The sequence below is a fragment of the Loxodonta africana genome, chromosome 20 (genome assembly GCF_030014295.1).
Source record: "Loxodonta africana isolate mLoxAfr1 chromosome 20, mLoxAfr1.hap2, whole genome shotgun sequence".
Lineage (NCBI taxonomy): Eukaryota > Metazoa > Chordata > Mammalia > Proboscidea > Elephantidae > Loxodonta > Loxodonta africana.
This window is the reverse complement of record NC_087361.1, coordinates 16,284,647-16,298,499: the sequence shown is the minus strand read 5'-3', so window position 1 is coordinate 16,298,499 and position 13,853 is coordinate 16,284,647. Positions and strand designations below refer to the sequence as shown.

General features: G+C 37.5%; 1 protein-coding gene across 1 annotated transcript; it reads left to right on the top strand.

Moving 5' to 3' along the window:
• The first annotated feature begins 1,955 nt into the window (after nucleotides 1-1,955).
• LOC100665794 (olfactory receptor 5AC2-like) lies at nucleotides 1,956-12,793 on the top strand. Its single transcript, XM_010590444.3, is given in 3 exon segments — nucleotides 1,956-2,273; nucleotides 2,275-2,851; nucleotides 12,556-12,793. Coding segments are annotated over 3 exon segments (1,035 nt in total). The 3' UTR covers nucleotides 12,696-12,793.
• Nucleotides 12,794-13,853: the final 1,060 nt, after the last annotated feature.

Here is a 13,853-nt window from a genome sequence, read left to right as displayed (position 1 = left end):
ACCAGTCATTATGAATGCATCTTGATTGCATGTTTGATCAGTTTTAGAGTGCAGACGTAAAAATCTTTAATTTCCTCATCTTTGTCATGAGTGATTAGTGTGTAAATTTGAATAAAAGTTGTATTAACTAGTCTTCCTTGTAGTCATATGGATATTATCCTGACAGTGTTGTACTTCAGAATAGATCTTGAAAAGTTCTTTTTGATGTTGAGCGCGATGCCATTCCTCTTCAATTTGTCATTCCCGGCATAGTAGACCATATCATTGCCTGATTCAAAATGGCCAGTAACAGTCCATATCAGCTCACTAATGCCTAGGATATGGATGTTTCTGCGTTACATTTTATTTTTGATGATTTCCAATGTTCCTAGATTCATACTTCATACATTCCACATTCTTTGTATTAATGGATGTTCACAGCTTTTTTTTTCACAGTTTGAGGCATGTCACATCAGCAAATGTAGGTCCCAAAAGCTTGGCTCCATCCATGTCATTAAGGTTGACTCTAATTGAGGAGGCAGCTCTTCCCCAGTTGTATTTTGAGTGCCTTCAGACCTGAGGAGCTCATCTTCTGGCACTGCAGCAGACAAAGTTCCGTTACTATTCATAGGATTTTCACAGGCCAATTTATCAGAAGTAAACCACAAAGTCCTTCTTTCTAGCCTATCTTAGTCTGAAAACTCAGCTGAAACCTGTCCACCAAGGGTGACCCTGCTGGTATCTGTAATACCAGTGGCATAACTTCCAGCATCACAGCAACATGCAAGCCACCACAGTATGACAAACTGGCAGATGTGTGGATGACTTGAAGTACTTTTCGATGAAGATCAAATACCACAACCTTCAGTATGGATTACATACACATCAACATAAAGAAAACGAAAACCGTCACAACTCGATAAATAAGCATCATGATAAACAGAGAAAAGACAAGTTGTCAAGGATTTCATTTTACTTGGATCTATAATGAGTGCCCATGGAAGTGGCAATCAGGAAGTCAAATGACATATTACATTGGGCAAATCTGCTGCAAAAGACCTCTTTGAAGTGTAGAAAACCAAAGATGTCCCTTTGAGGACTAGGGTGTGCCTAACCCAAGCCATGATATTTTCATTTGCCTCATGTGGATCCAAAAGCTGGACAATAAATAAGAAGGACCAAAGAAGAATTAACACCTTTGAATTATGGTGCTGGCAAAGAATATTGACTCTACCATGGACCACCGGAAGAATGAACAAGTCTGTCTTGGAAGAAATACAGGCAGAGTGTTCCTTGGAAGTGAGGATGGTGAGACTTTGTCTCACATATTTTGGACATGTTATCAGGAGGGACCAGTCCCTGGAGAAGGACATCATGCTTGGTGAAGGGTCAGCAAAAAGAGGAAGACACTTGACAAGATGAATTGACACAGTGGCTGCAACAATTGGCTCAAGCATAACAACCATTGTGAGGATGGTGAAGGACAGGACAGTGCTTTGTTTTGTTGTGCATAGGGTTGCTATGAGTTGGAACTGACTTGACAGCACCTAATAACAACAAACCTTATATATGAAAGAAATCTTGCAAATGTTTTCCCACCATATTTTTTGGCATTTCCCTTTGTTTTTGGTCTATTCTGTCATGTAATAAAAAATTATGTAGCTATCACTATAATAAATTGTTATTCCACTTCTTTTCCTTATGCAGGTGAAATAATAATTTTAATATCATTTCAAATACTTGCTTTCATTTCAAATTTTTCTCTCAATTTTAGGATCGTATACCTAAATTCAGAATTTGTAAATATATCTTTCTCAAGGATGAAAGTTACACTTTAAAAACCACTAATTCAGTAGGAAACACCACTAAGATATAATCAAATTTGCACAGAAAAAAATTAAAAAGTCACTGCTTTATATTATTGTTAGTGACAGTTGTCTTCACTTTTCTCATTACAGTGAATGGCAGGGGTGGATATGTCAGAAGAAAATAGGACTCTGGTGACAGAGTTTGTTCTCACAGGACTTACAGATCGCCTATGGCTGCAGGTCCCACTGTTCCTGGTGTTCTTGGTGATCTACCTCATCACCGTGGTGGGAAATCTCAGACTGATGGCTCTTATTTGGAAGGACCCCCAACTTCACACGCCCATGTACTTATTCCTTGGTGGTTTAGCCTTTGTAGATGCATGCAGTTCAACATCTGTGACCCCGAGGATGCTGGTCAATTTCTTAGACAGAACTACAATGATATCTCTGGCAGAATGCATCACCCAGTTTTTTTTTTTTTGCTTCCAGTGCAACTACAGAATGCTTCCTCCTGGTAGTGATGGCATATGACAGATATGTAGCTATATGTAACCCTTTGCTTTATCCTGTGGTGATGTCCAATAGACTCTGCACTCAGCTGATAAGTATTTCATATGCTATTGGTTTTCTGCATTCCCTGATTCATGTGGTTTTGTCATTAAGACTAACTTTCTGTAGGTCTAATATAACCCATTATTTCTACTGTGAAATATTACAACTGTTCAAAATTTCATGCACTGACCCATCTACTAATGCACTAATGATATTTATTTTTGGTGTATTTATACAAATATTCACTTTAATGGGCATCATAATCTCTTATATTTGTGTGCTCTTTGACATTCTGAAAAAAAAATTGGAAAAGGGCAGAAGCAAAGCCTTCTCCACGTGCAGTGCCCATCTGCTGTCTGTCTCTTTGTTCTATGGCACACTCTTCTTGATGTATGTGCTTCCTGAGTCAGGGCCAGATAAATATCAGGATCAGATGTATTCACTGTTTTACACAATTATAATTCCTCTGATAAACCCCTTTATTTACAGTTTGAGAAATAAAGATGTTATTGGTGCCTTGAAGGGAGTTCCAAAGAAGTAAACAGCTTTGAAGAGAAATTTCAAATTTTGCCTCTTCTCACGCTTTGCATAAGCAAGTCCCCAAGCCCTGCAGATTAGTCATGGCTGTGCCCTGTCACAGAGGGTAGTGGTCTGGATAGTCACTGAGCACCATGTGAAGGAACCCAGCTTCGTACAATGTTCACTTGATATGGGCCTAGTTGAAGTGTCCTCGCAGCAGCCACAGCCGACTGATTTAGAAACACTGGACTTCGTCATTATCTGAACAGTTTTTGATAATTTACTATTTGCAAGGCATCACCTCCCCAAATTACATTTAATAATTGACAATAATTAAGGGTAAAAAAAAAGATATATAAGTGCAAATCATTTAGTTCATGACTGATCCTAGTTCACTGTGTTAGACCTGCATGTTAGTAAGGCTCTGTGACGGTCTACTAGTTACAGAAATTCTGATAAACTGACAAACACTGATTCTTTGCAGAAAGTGTTCCTGAAATGAAAGCTAAGAAAAATGTGGGGGTCTAAAAATATTGGTGCATCTTAACAACAACAATTTTTTTTTTTAAAAAAAAGTACATTAACTTGAATCAAACAATGGAATATCGAAATTAAAAATTTCTCATATCTAGTCCAATAATTTTGATATTCCATTGTTTGATTCAAACTACCGTACTTAAAAAAAATTAAAATCGTTGTTGTTGTTAAGATGCACCAATATTTTTGGAAACCCTGGTGGCGTAATGCTTAAGTTCTACGGAGGCTAACCAAAAGGTCGGCAGTTCGAATCCACCAGGCACTCCTTGGAAACTCTATGGGGCAGTTCTACTCTGTCCTATAGGGTCACTATGAGTTGGAATGACTCGACGCAAGTGGGTTTTTTTTTTTTTTTAGTCCATCTAATAACTTTCATGTAAGATGTTATATGATATAGTATTCAGAAATTTTCAGATTTGGAAATATCTCAGGATAGTGTTGTTGTGTGCAGTGGAGTCAATTTTAACTTATAGCGACCCCATGTGACAGAGGAAAATTCTCCCATAGGATTTTCTTGGCTATAATCTTTGTTGAAGCAGATTGCCTAGTCTTTGTCCCAGGGGTAGGCTGGATGAGTTTGAACTGCCAATCTTTCACTTAGCGGCATAGTGTTTAACTGTTTGCGCTACCAGGGCTCCTTGCTTGGAATATAGTCCCACAAATATTACAGATCTCCTGCACTCTATCTATGCGAGCATTTTATTTGCAATAATAAGCATGGACAAACATTTGAATAGGGATTGCATTGCTGTGCTACAAGAAGTAACCAGGCAGAGGCAAGCACAAGAATCTGGTTAAGAGCACATGGGTGTGGGTCCAAGATTGAGGTAGTGGGTTTTCTCAAAGCTGAGACCAGGTTCTCGTGGTCTTAAGCCACCAATTTACTTCCAATTCAGTAAGAAGACCAAATTAGTATATCCCAGTTTACTTTTGTAGAATCCAACTGACACAGCTCCCCTTTTGCTCAGACTGAGTTATGCTCCTTGAGCAATCTGTTTGTCCAAGCATTATATTTAGGAAAAAAAGATTTCATAGAAAAGGGAAATGAAATTCAAGTTGCTGGACAGGAAAAATGTACCTTTTGTTCAAGTATTTTAAAACAATTTTTTTTTTTTTTTTTTTTGCTACGGAGCCCTAGCGTCACAGTGGTTAAAGCACTGAGCGGCTAACCAAAAGGTCTGGTGGTTTGAACCCACCGGCTGCCCCGTGGTAGACAGGTATGGTAGACTGTTTTCCCTACAGATTTACAGCCTCGGAAACTCGAGGGGCAGTTCTACTGGGTTGCTAAAGGGACTAAAGGGTTGCTGTGAGTTGAAATTAACTAGACGGCAATGGGTTTATTTTTTTTTATTTGCTGTAATTCCAACAAATGCACCAAAAAGCTTATGTAAAACACGTTTAAAAAAGTATGTATATATACATATGAATACATAAGTGAAAAATTCAATTATTTTGAACCATTGCACAGTTTTATTCCTATAGGTCCCCAATGACAAATGGTTTTTTGAAAATTACACAAGTGAATGTATTATACTTAGAAATACTATCTACATCCAGGAGGTCTGACTAATTTCACAACCTCGGTGTTTAATTTAAGAATGGCTTATAAGTAGGTTTGACTTTTGCTATCAGAATTTCATTTATTTTTTATTAGCATCCTGTTCCTATAATTTACTTAGATCCTCTGTTATAACCTCTTAAATTCTTATCATTTTGACAAAAAATAAATTTATTTCCACAAAAATACATCTCAACATGTTTTCGTCTGAGATCATGCCACAGCATAATGTTTCTGATTTCTGCGGTGATACTTTATGACTGAAATGCTAAAGCCACAATGAATTATTGCCTTTTTATTAACGTTTTAGTTCACGTGATGCTAATTAGGACTTTGTTTTAACCTAACTGCAGTACTATTATCGTATTCAGCAAATAACTAATAGTTGCTTACCAGAAAAAAAACAAAAAAACTCGACACTTGCTGTCATGGAGTGGATTCCAACTCATAGCTACCCTGCAGGACAGAGTAGAACTGCCCTATAGGGTTTCCAAGGAGCAACTGGTGGATTCCAACTGCCGAACTTTTGCTTAGCAGCCGAACTTTTAACCACTGTGCCACCAGGGTTTATTATTTAATATCGGCCTGGTTCAATATTCCCAATTTATCTAAAAAATGTTATTTTGTAGATTCTTTGCTTGAATCAGGATTTAAACCAGGCAACACTCATTGCATTTGGATGATAGTTTTTAATCTTAAAACAGTTTCCTTCCCAACCCCCCAGCCTTTTTTCTGTGTCATTTCTTTATTGAAGAAACTGATTTATTTGTCCTGTGAAATTTCCACTTACTGGATCTGGCTGATTGTATCTCTGTGAAGAAGGTAATGTATTACCTGCAAACTGGTAGGCAGTGTTAGGTCTATAAGCATAATTAAACTTAGGATATTTGTATTTTAGGTAGCGAGCTGTTGGTTTCCTATTGTGTGAAATCAAGAAGGACAAAATTCCGATTGCTCCGTTTTTAGTGACATTCATTTCTGGCTCTATTCAGGTGATGCCAGTCTGACCCACCCATTGTTGAATTTCCCATCAGCCCTGTCAACAATGATTTTAATGAACATTGGCCAGATCTATTATTTTATCAAGGATTGCAAAATGGGTATTTTCTTAATCCTAGCATTCCTCTGCATTTATTAGCTGTGATTCTTCAGCAAAAAAACTTCCATCAAATTTGGGTTACTCTAAAATATGGCCCATAAAAGACAGGCAGAATAAATTCTTGATTATTACCATTTATTTATTTATTTTCAGAATAATAGATGGAGCCCTAGCAACTTCTTAAAGTAACCAACAAGATTTATGTGTTTGTTTGTTTGGCAGAGATATTCCTATAAACTAACAGATTTTAATACATTTGATGTGTTTTAATCAATTGCAGTAATTATACCTTTAACACTCATATCATTCCATATGTGGCCAAAGGGATCCCTTTAAGTTAGTTACTTTGTCTTTTTGGGCCTCTTACACCAGAGATTACAGGAGCTCTGGTGGTGTACCACTTAAGCACTCAGCTGCAAACCAAAAAAGCTGGTTGTTCAAATCTACCCAGCAATTCCATGGGAGATAAACCTGGCAATATGTTCCCATAAAGATCAAAGCCAAGACATAACAAAGTGTATTAAGAAAACATCCTGCATCCCACTTTGATGAGTGGCATCTGGGGTCTTAAATACTAGCAAGCAACCATCTAGGATATATCAGTTGGTCTCAACCCACCTGGGGCAAATGAGAATGAAGAACATCAAAGACACAGGGAAAATATGAGTGCAAGAAAAAGAAACGGCCACGAATACCAGAAGCTCCATCAGCCTGAGACCAGACGAACTAGATGGTGCCCGGCTACCACCAATGACTGCCCTGACAGGGAACACAACAGAGAATCCCTGATGGAGCAGGAGAAAAGTAGGATACAGACCTCAAATTCTAGTAAAAAGACTAGACCGACTGAGACTGGCAGGACACCAGAGGTCACGGCCCCGGACTCTCTATTAGCCCCAAGCTAAAACCATTCCTAAAGCCAACTTTTCAGACAAAGATGAGACTGGAGTAGAAGACATAAAACAATGCTGGTGAGGAGCGTGCTTCTTAGCTCAAGTAGACACATGAGACTGTGTGGACAGCTCCTGTCTGGAGACGAGATGAGAAGGCAGAGGGAGACAAGAGCTGGTTGAATGGACACAGCAATACTGGGTGGAGAGGAATGTGCTGTAACATGGTAGGGAGAGCAACTAGGGTCACGTAACAATGTGTGTATAAGTTTTTGTATGAGAAACTGACTTGAATTGTAAACTTTCACTTATAGAACAATTAAAAAAAAAAAAAGATCACAGCCAAGAAAACTCAAATGGAGCAGTTCTACTCTGTCACGTGCGGTCACTATGAGTTGGAATTGACTCAATGGCACCTAAGAACACCACCAGGATAGATTGTTTTTTCTTGTTTTTAAACTTATTATGACAGGAATAATGTAGTATGAAATACTATGGGCTGTTTTTTTGTTAATTTTGGCTATTTGAAGTAATGCTTCTACAAAAAAAACATTCTGTAAAATGTCTTTGTGTGCATATGTGTACATATATCGTTGGGCATATATCTAGAAGTGAAAATTATATATCAGAAAGTATGAATATGTTTAATTTTAGGAGATAACGGTATATATTTTTCCAAAATATTTGTACAAATTTATACTCATAGCAGAATTATGTAAGAGTTCTAATTTCACCACATCCTTGAGTGTTTATCATTGTCTTTTCTCCGTGGCAGTTCATTAGTTCCAATTTTTGGGCCCCCCACCTACCTTCCTGCCAAACCAAGAAAATCCAAATCATTACCATCAAGTTGATTCCAATTCAGAGACACTATAGGACAAAGTAGAACTGCCCCATAGGGTTTCCAAGGAGCTCCTGGTAGATTTGAACTGCCAGTCTTTCGGTTAGCAGCCAAATTCTTAACCACTACACCATCAGGGTTTCTGCCTGCCTGCCAGTATGTTAAAATCTCTACCCACCTTCTTAGCTTCTCAGCTATCACTGTTAGTACCAGCAATTGCACTGAGTGGAAACTTCCTCCTCTTTTGGATCTTGGCCTCAGAATTCCTTCCTGCCTTGCTGGATCACTGATGTGTCCAGACTGATAGTATCATTGCATTTTATCATGATTTTCTATTTTTTACAGGAGAAGACCTACCTGAAACAATCTAGTTGGTTATTGCTATAAGCAGAAACTATAGTATTTGAGATTTCAACTGTGATATTTTAAAATATAATTTATTTACAGATTTTTAAGTTGTGTAAACCTTGGCAGATTTGGTATCACTTTCTTAAGGAAATTTGAAAATATTTATCTTTTCTGCACAGTCTAGAATAGCAGAATTGACATGCTCTTATCCTTAAAATTCTGGTAGCATTTCCATCTAGGCTTGGTAATTTATTTTGGGGGTAAGAACTTTGACAGATTTATTTTTCAATCAAAATAGGCATTTTGGTTTGTTTTTTTTTTTTAGGGTCAATTTTGGTAAATTATATTGTTTTGTAAAATTATCCATTTCACCAAGATTTTCAAGTTTATTTGCCTACAGTTGGACAAGGAAGACTCATAATGGTTTTTAAATTTCTTATGTTTGGAAGGTTATTTCCCTCATCATTTATTTTGTTTGTAGCTTTTACTTTTAAAAGTTTAGGTTAGCTAATGATTTTTCTGTTTTGTAGGTATTTTAAAAGAACTAGCTTATAATTTTTTTATTAGATCTAATTTTTTTGCTGTTACCTGAATCACTGATTTCTGCTACTTATGTTATTTTTTTATATCTGCTTTCTTTACTTGTTTTTTTTCTAGCTTCTAAATTTAGAGTTCAATTCACATTTAAAAGTTGTCCTTTTATATTGTGTGTGTGTATATATATATAGCCTGCCTCATTATTTTCATGTTTGCAAATTCATTTACCAGTTAAAATTTATTTGTACCTCCAAAATCAATACTTGTGGTGTCTTTGCAGTCATTCATGGATGTGAGCAGAGCAGTAAAACATTTGAGTCACCCAGTGCTCACATTCCCAGATGAGATTGAACAAGGCCACACTCTTTTTTCTCAGCTGTCATATTTTAAACAAGTGTCTCTTTTTTGCCATTTATTTAGTGTCACAGTTTCACATTTTTGTGTTTTCTGTGATAATTTCACTGTTTAAAATGACCCTCAATGGTGAGCGGCCATCTAGAATATTCCACTGGTCTCATCCCTTCAGGAGCAAGAAAGAATGAAGAAAACTAAAGATGCAAGGGAAAGATTAGTCCAAAGAACTAATGGACCACACCTACCACGGCCTCTACCAGACTGAGTCCAGTACAACTAGGTGGTGCCTGGCTACCACCACTGACTGCTCTGACAGGAATCACAATAGAGGGTCCTGGACAGAGCTGGATAAAAGTGTAGAACAAAATTCTAACTCAGAAAGACCAGACTTGTTGGCCTACAGAGACTGGAGAAACCTGACAGCATGGCCCCTGGGCACCCTTTTAGCTGAGTAATGAGGTCACTCCTGAGGTTCACCCTTCAGCCAAAGATTAAACAAGCCCATGGAACAAAACAAGACTAAAGGGTACACCAGCCCTGGGCAGGGACTGAAAGGCAGGAGAGAGCAGAAAAGCTCGTAATAGGGAGCCCAGAATTGAGAAGGGTGAGTGTTAACATGTCATGGGGCTGTTAACAAATATCATAGAACAGTGTGTGTACTAATTGTTTGATGAGAAACTAGTTTGTTCTTCATCTAAAGTACAATAAAAATAAATAAATAAAATGACCCCCAAGCATAGTGCTGAAGTGCTGTCCACTGTTCCTAACCTCAAGAAGGCAGTGATATACCTTATGGAGAAAATATGTGTGTTAGATAAGCTTTATTCAGCCATGAGCTACAGTGCTGTTGGCCATGAGTTAAATGTTAGTGAATCAACAGTATATATTAAATAAGGTGTCTTTAAGCAGAAGCACACATAAAACAAGGTTATATATTGAATGGTTCATGAAAAACTTGTAAACAGAGGCTTGCGGGAGCCAACCCTTGTATTTCCTCTGGGAGCAGTTGTTCAGGATTTGCTCATACAGTGTTCACAGCAACTTTATAGAATATAGCTACAGCAGAGCGTAACTACCATGAATAATGAGAATTGTCTACACACACACACACATTATGAATTTTCTTCTATATTGAATTTAGTTCAGTATTTCATGTTTTTGGCCTTTGATCTCTCATTATTTATGTTGGCTTTCTATTTATCAATATTCTGTAGGTTCAATATAAAACATCAGTTCTATTGTGAAATATTGTTGTTAGGGGCCATTGAGTCGGTTTCAACTCATAGTAACCCTATGTACAACAGAACAAAATAGTGCCTGACTCTGTGCCATCCTCACAATCATTGTTATGCTTAAGCCCATTGTTGTAGCTACTGTGTCAATCCATGTCTTTGAGGGTCTTCCTGTTTTCACTGACCCTCTACACTACCAAGCATGATGTCCTTCTCCAGGGGCTGATCTCTCCTGACATGTTCAAAGTATGTAAGATGTAGTCTGGCCATCGTTGCTCCTAAGGAGCATTCTGGTTGTACTTCTTCCAAGACAGATTTTTTCATTCTTTTGGAAGTCCATAGTATAGTCAATATTCTTTTCCAACACCGTAATTCAAAGGCGTCAATTCTTTGGTCTTCTTTACTCACTGTCCAGCTTTCACCTACAAGGAGGTGATAGAAAACACCATGGCTTGGGTCAGGCGCACCTTAATCTTCAAGGTGATATCTTCACTTTTCAACACTTTAAAGAGGTCTTTTGCAGCAGATTTGCCCAATGCAAGTGTTGTTTGATTTCTTGACCGCTGATTCCATAGGTGTTGATGGTGGATCCAGGTAAAATGAAATTCTTGACAACTTCAGTCTTTTCCCTGTTTATTATGATGTCGTTCATTGGTCTAGTTGTGGGGATTTTTGTTTTCTCTACTTTGGGGCATAACCCGTACTGAAGGCTGTGGTCTTTGATCTTCATCAGTAAGTGCTTCAAGTCTTGTTCTCTTTCAGCAAACAAGGTTGTGTGATCCGCATAATGCAGGTTGTTAATGAGTCTTCCTCCAATCGCGATGCCCCATTCTTCTTCATATAGTCCAGCTTCTCATGTCATTTGCTCAGCATAGTGGTTGAATAGGTATGGTGAAAGGGTACAAGCCTAACACACACCTTTCCTGATTTTAAACCACACAGTATCCCCTTGTTCTATTGCAACAACTGCCTTTTGATCTATGTACAGGTTCCTCAAGAGCACAACTAAGTGTTCTAGAATTCTCATTCTTTGCAGTGTTATCTATATCAATATGAAATAATATGAAATATTATTTCCATATAAAGTTTCTAAAATGAAGAGTCTATTAATGCATTAATTCTTTTATTTTCTCAGTCTTTACTCATGCTTTAATGTTTATGAACATTGTTGTCTTTTACACCTATATATTCTTTGCCATAGTGAAAAACTTTTATGAAAAAGGCTGAAGCACTGCCTTCTCCATAGGCAGTGCATGTATGTTCACTGTCCTTTTGTTCTATTAATAGCATTTTTTCTTCAAATGTGTGAGTCCAGATGAAGAACAGAACAAAATGTATTGTTCGTTTTACAACTTCACAATTCCCTGCTTTGTTGGATGCTGAGTCAATTCCAACTCATAGGGACCCTATAGGACAGAGTAGAATTGCCCCATAAGGTTTCTTAGGCTGCAATCTTTACAGGAGCAGGTCACCAGATTTTTCTTCTGCAGAGCAGCTGGGTGGGTTAGAACCACCACCGTTTCGATTAGCAGAACACTTAACCGTTGCTCCAACAACAACAAAAAAAGTCTTTTAAGTTTACAAACAAAATATAAATGAATGTTTCTCAAGTAAAATGCCCTTACTATTTTTTTCAATTTCTATTTAAACAAATCAGATCACCTGGTAGATGATACACATAGATGCTACACAAAATTACTGAATACATGGAAAAAGTGAGAACTTTATAAGGCTGTATTATAAAAATATGGTTGATAATTTTTAAACAATTAGTAAGCCCTTTAAGCACATAGTTAATTTGTCAGAATATATGAATTATTTTTTCATCTATAGTCAAGGTAGAAGAAATATTTTAATCTATTACTCCATCATCACCTCAAAACACGTTCATTGAATGACTGAATGGCATTGGAGCTAACATTCCAATAGTTTTTGGAAACAGTTTGCAGCACATGTAAAGGAAGAAACTTATGTAACTGATTTTAAGACCTTCAGGAAGAGCAAGCCATTTCTAAGCTAAAAAATTCTTGAGCAAGCTGCTTTGCAAGACTTTCGTCCCCAAAATTATTTGTGAATTAGCAATATTAAGTTCATGAATTGTTAACATAAAAGTTACTATACCCCTCCTCTTAAAGCATTTTAAGGTAATTATAGTCACTTTTAAAAGTAATTTTAATAAGTAATCTTTCTGCTAACATTAATGTATTTATCTAAGTATACAGACAACTATTTAGCAATTGATTTTCACAGTAAGTGGAGAGAAAAAATCTGATAAACGAATTTCCATTTTTATTTTGACAGATAATTTCACTGAGAAAATTATTATTAGAAGCCTCATGAATACAAAATCTATTTCTTTAGGAATTACAAACCACCTGAAATTTTTAGTATTTCTGATCAATCTTCTAATAGAGGTATCTCATTTTGTAGGTACTGAGTAAATTAAGACTTTATTGTACCTTCCTATCTCCTCATACTTTTTCCTTACCAAAAAAAAAAAAGAGAAAAGAAAAACTAAACCTGTTGCCATCAAGTCAGTTCTGACTCATACCAACCCTACAGGACGGAGTAGAACTGCCCTATAGGGTTTACAAGGAGCACCTGGTGGATTCGAACTGCTGACCTTTTTGGTTAACAGCTAGTTCTTAACTACTACGCCACCAGGGTTTCCTTTTCCTTACAGCTTGGCATCTATTGGATGCCTTTTGATGTCCAAAATTCTTTAAAATTCCAAGCCCATTGAGAGTAGACTTGTAAAGGAGTTAGGATCCTCTAGTCAAATGTCTTCATTTTATTACAACTGAGGACTAATAATGGTACACCGCACAGAATTCACAGAGACAGTTCCTTACCAAGCCAATGCTCATTCCAACATGCCAAGATTTCTCTCTGTGCATCCAACAAGCTGTCACCTGTGAAGAAGAGACACTGTCAGTCATGAGAGTTCTCATTTGAGGCAGTCCTCAGGCCCAGAATTAGTGTTGCGAAAGATGGTGCTGCAACAACTAAATCGCAGCAAAATTAAAAGTTGGAATAAAGTTTTTGAGCACTGGGTTGGGTTAGAGGGTAAAGGAAAGGCCAACTGCTCTGAGAGAGGGTAGGGGGAATAAAGCTTCCAGATGGACAGGATAAGAATGCTTCCATGCCCAATGGCTGCAATGGCTTGGAAGTTACTGCTCTGACAAGGAACCACAAGGCCTTTGGTTTTAAGATTGCACAGACCAGAAAGCTACCCAAAGAGAGCACAATTTCCTGCTTCACTGAGTCAATCAAAGCCACAGTAACTATCCCATGAGAATTTTTCTGGGGAAATCTTTGCTGCTCAAGAGAGCTGGGCCATAAATCTTCATATTTCTCAGAGATTCAAGGTTTTAATATCTGTAACCGAATCAAGTTTTGCTGTATTTGTATGTCCAAGACTGTGAAAGAGATGGTTTATAATTTTTATTTGTGTCTTTCAGACCGGGAAACTCTTAGGGTCTGTTTTCAGAAACATAGCACCACCAGCTCTCTCTCTGGGAGCTTCCAAATGGGTTCATGAGTTCTATCAGCTTCACTCGCTGAGTATGATTGTTTTTTCTCTCACCGGATGTCATGTC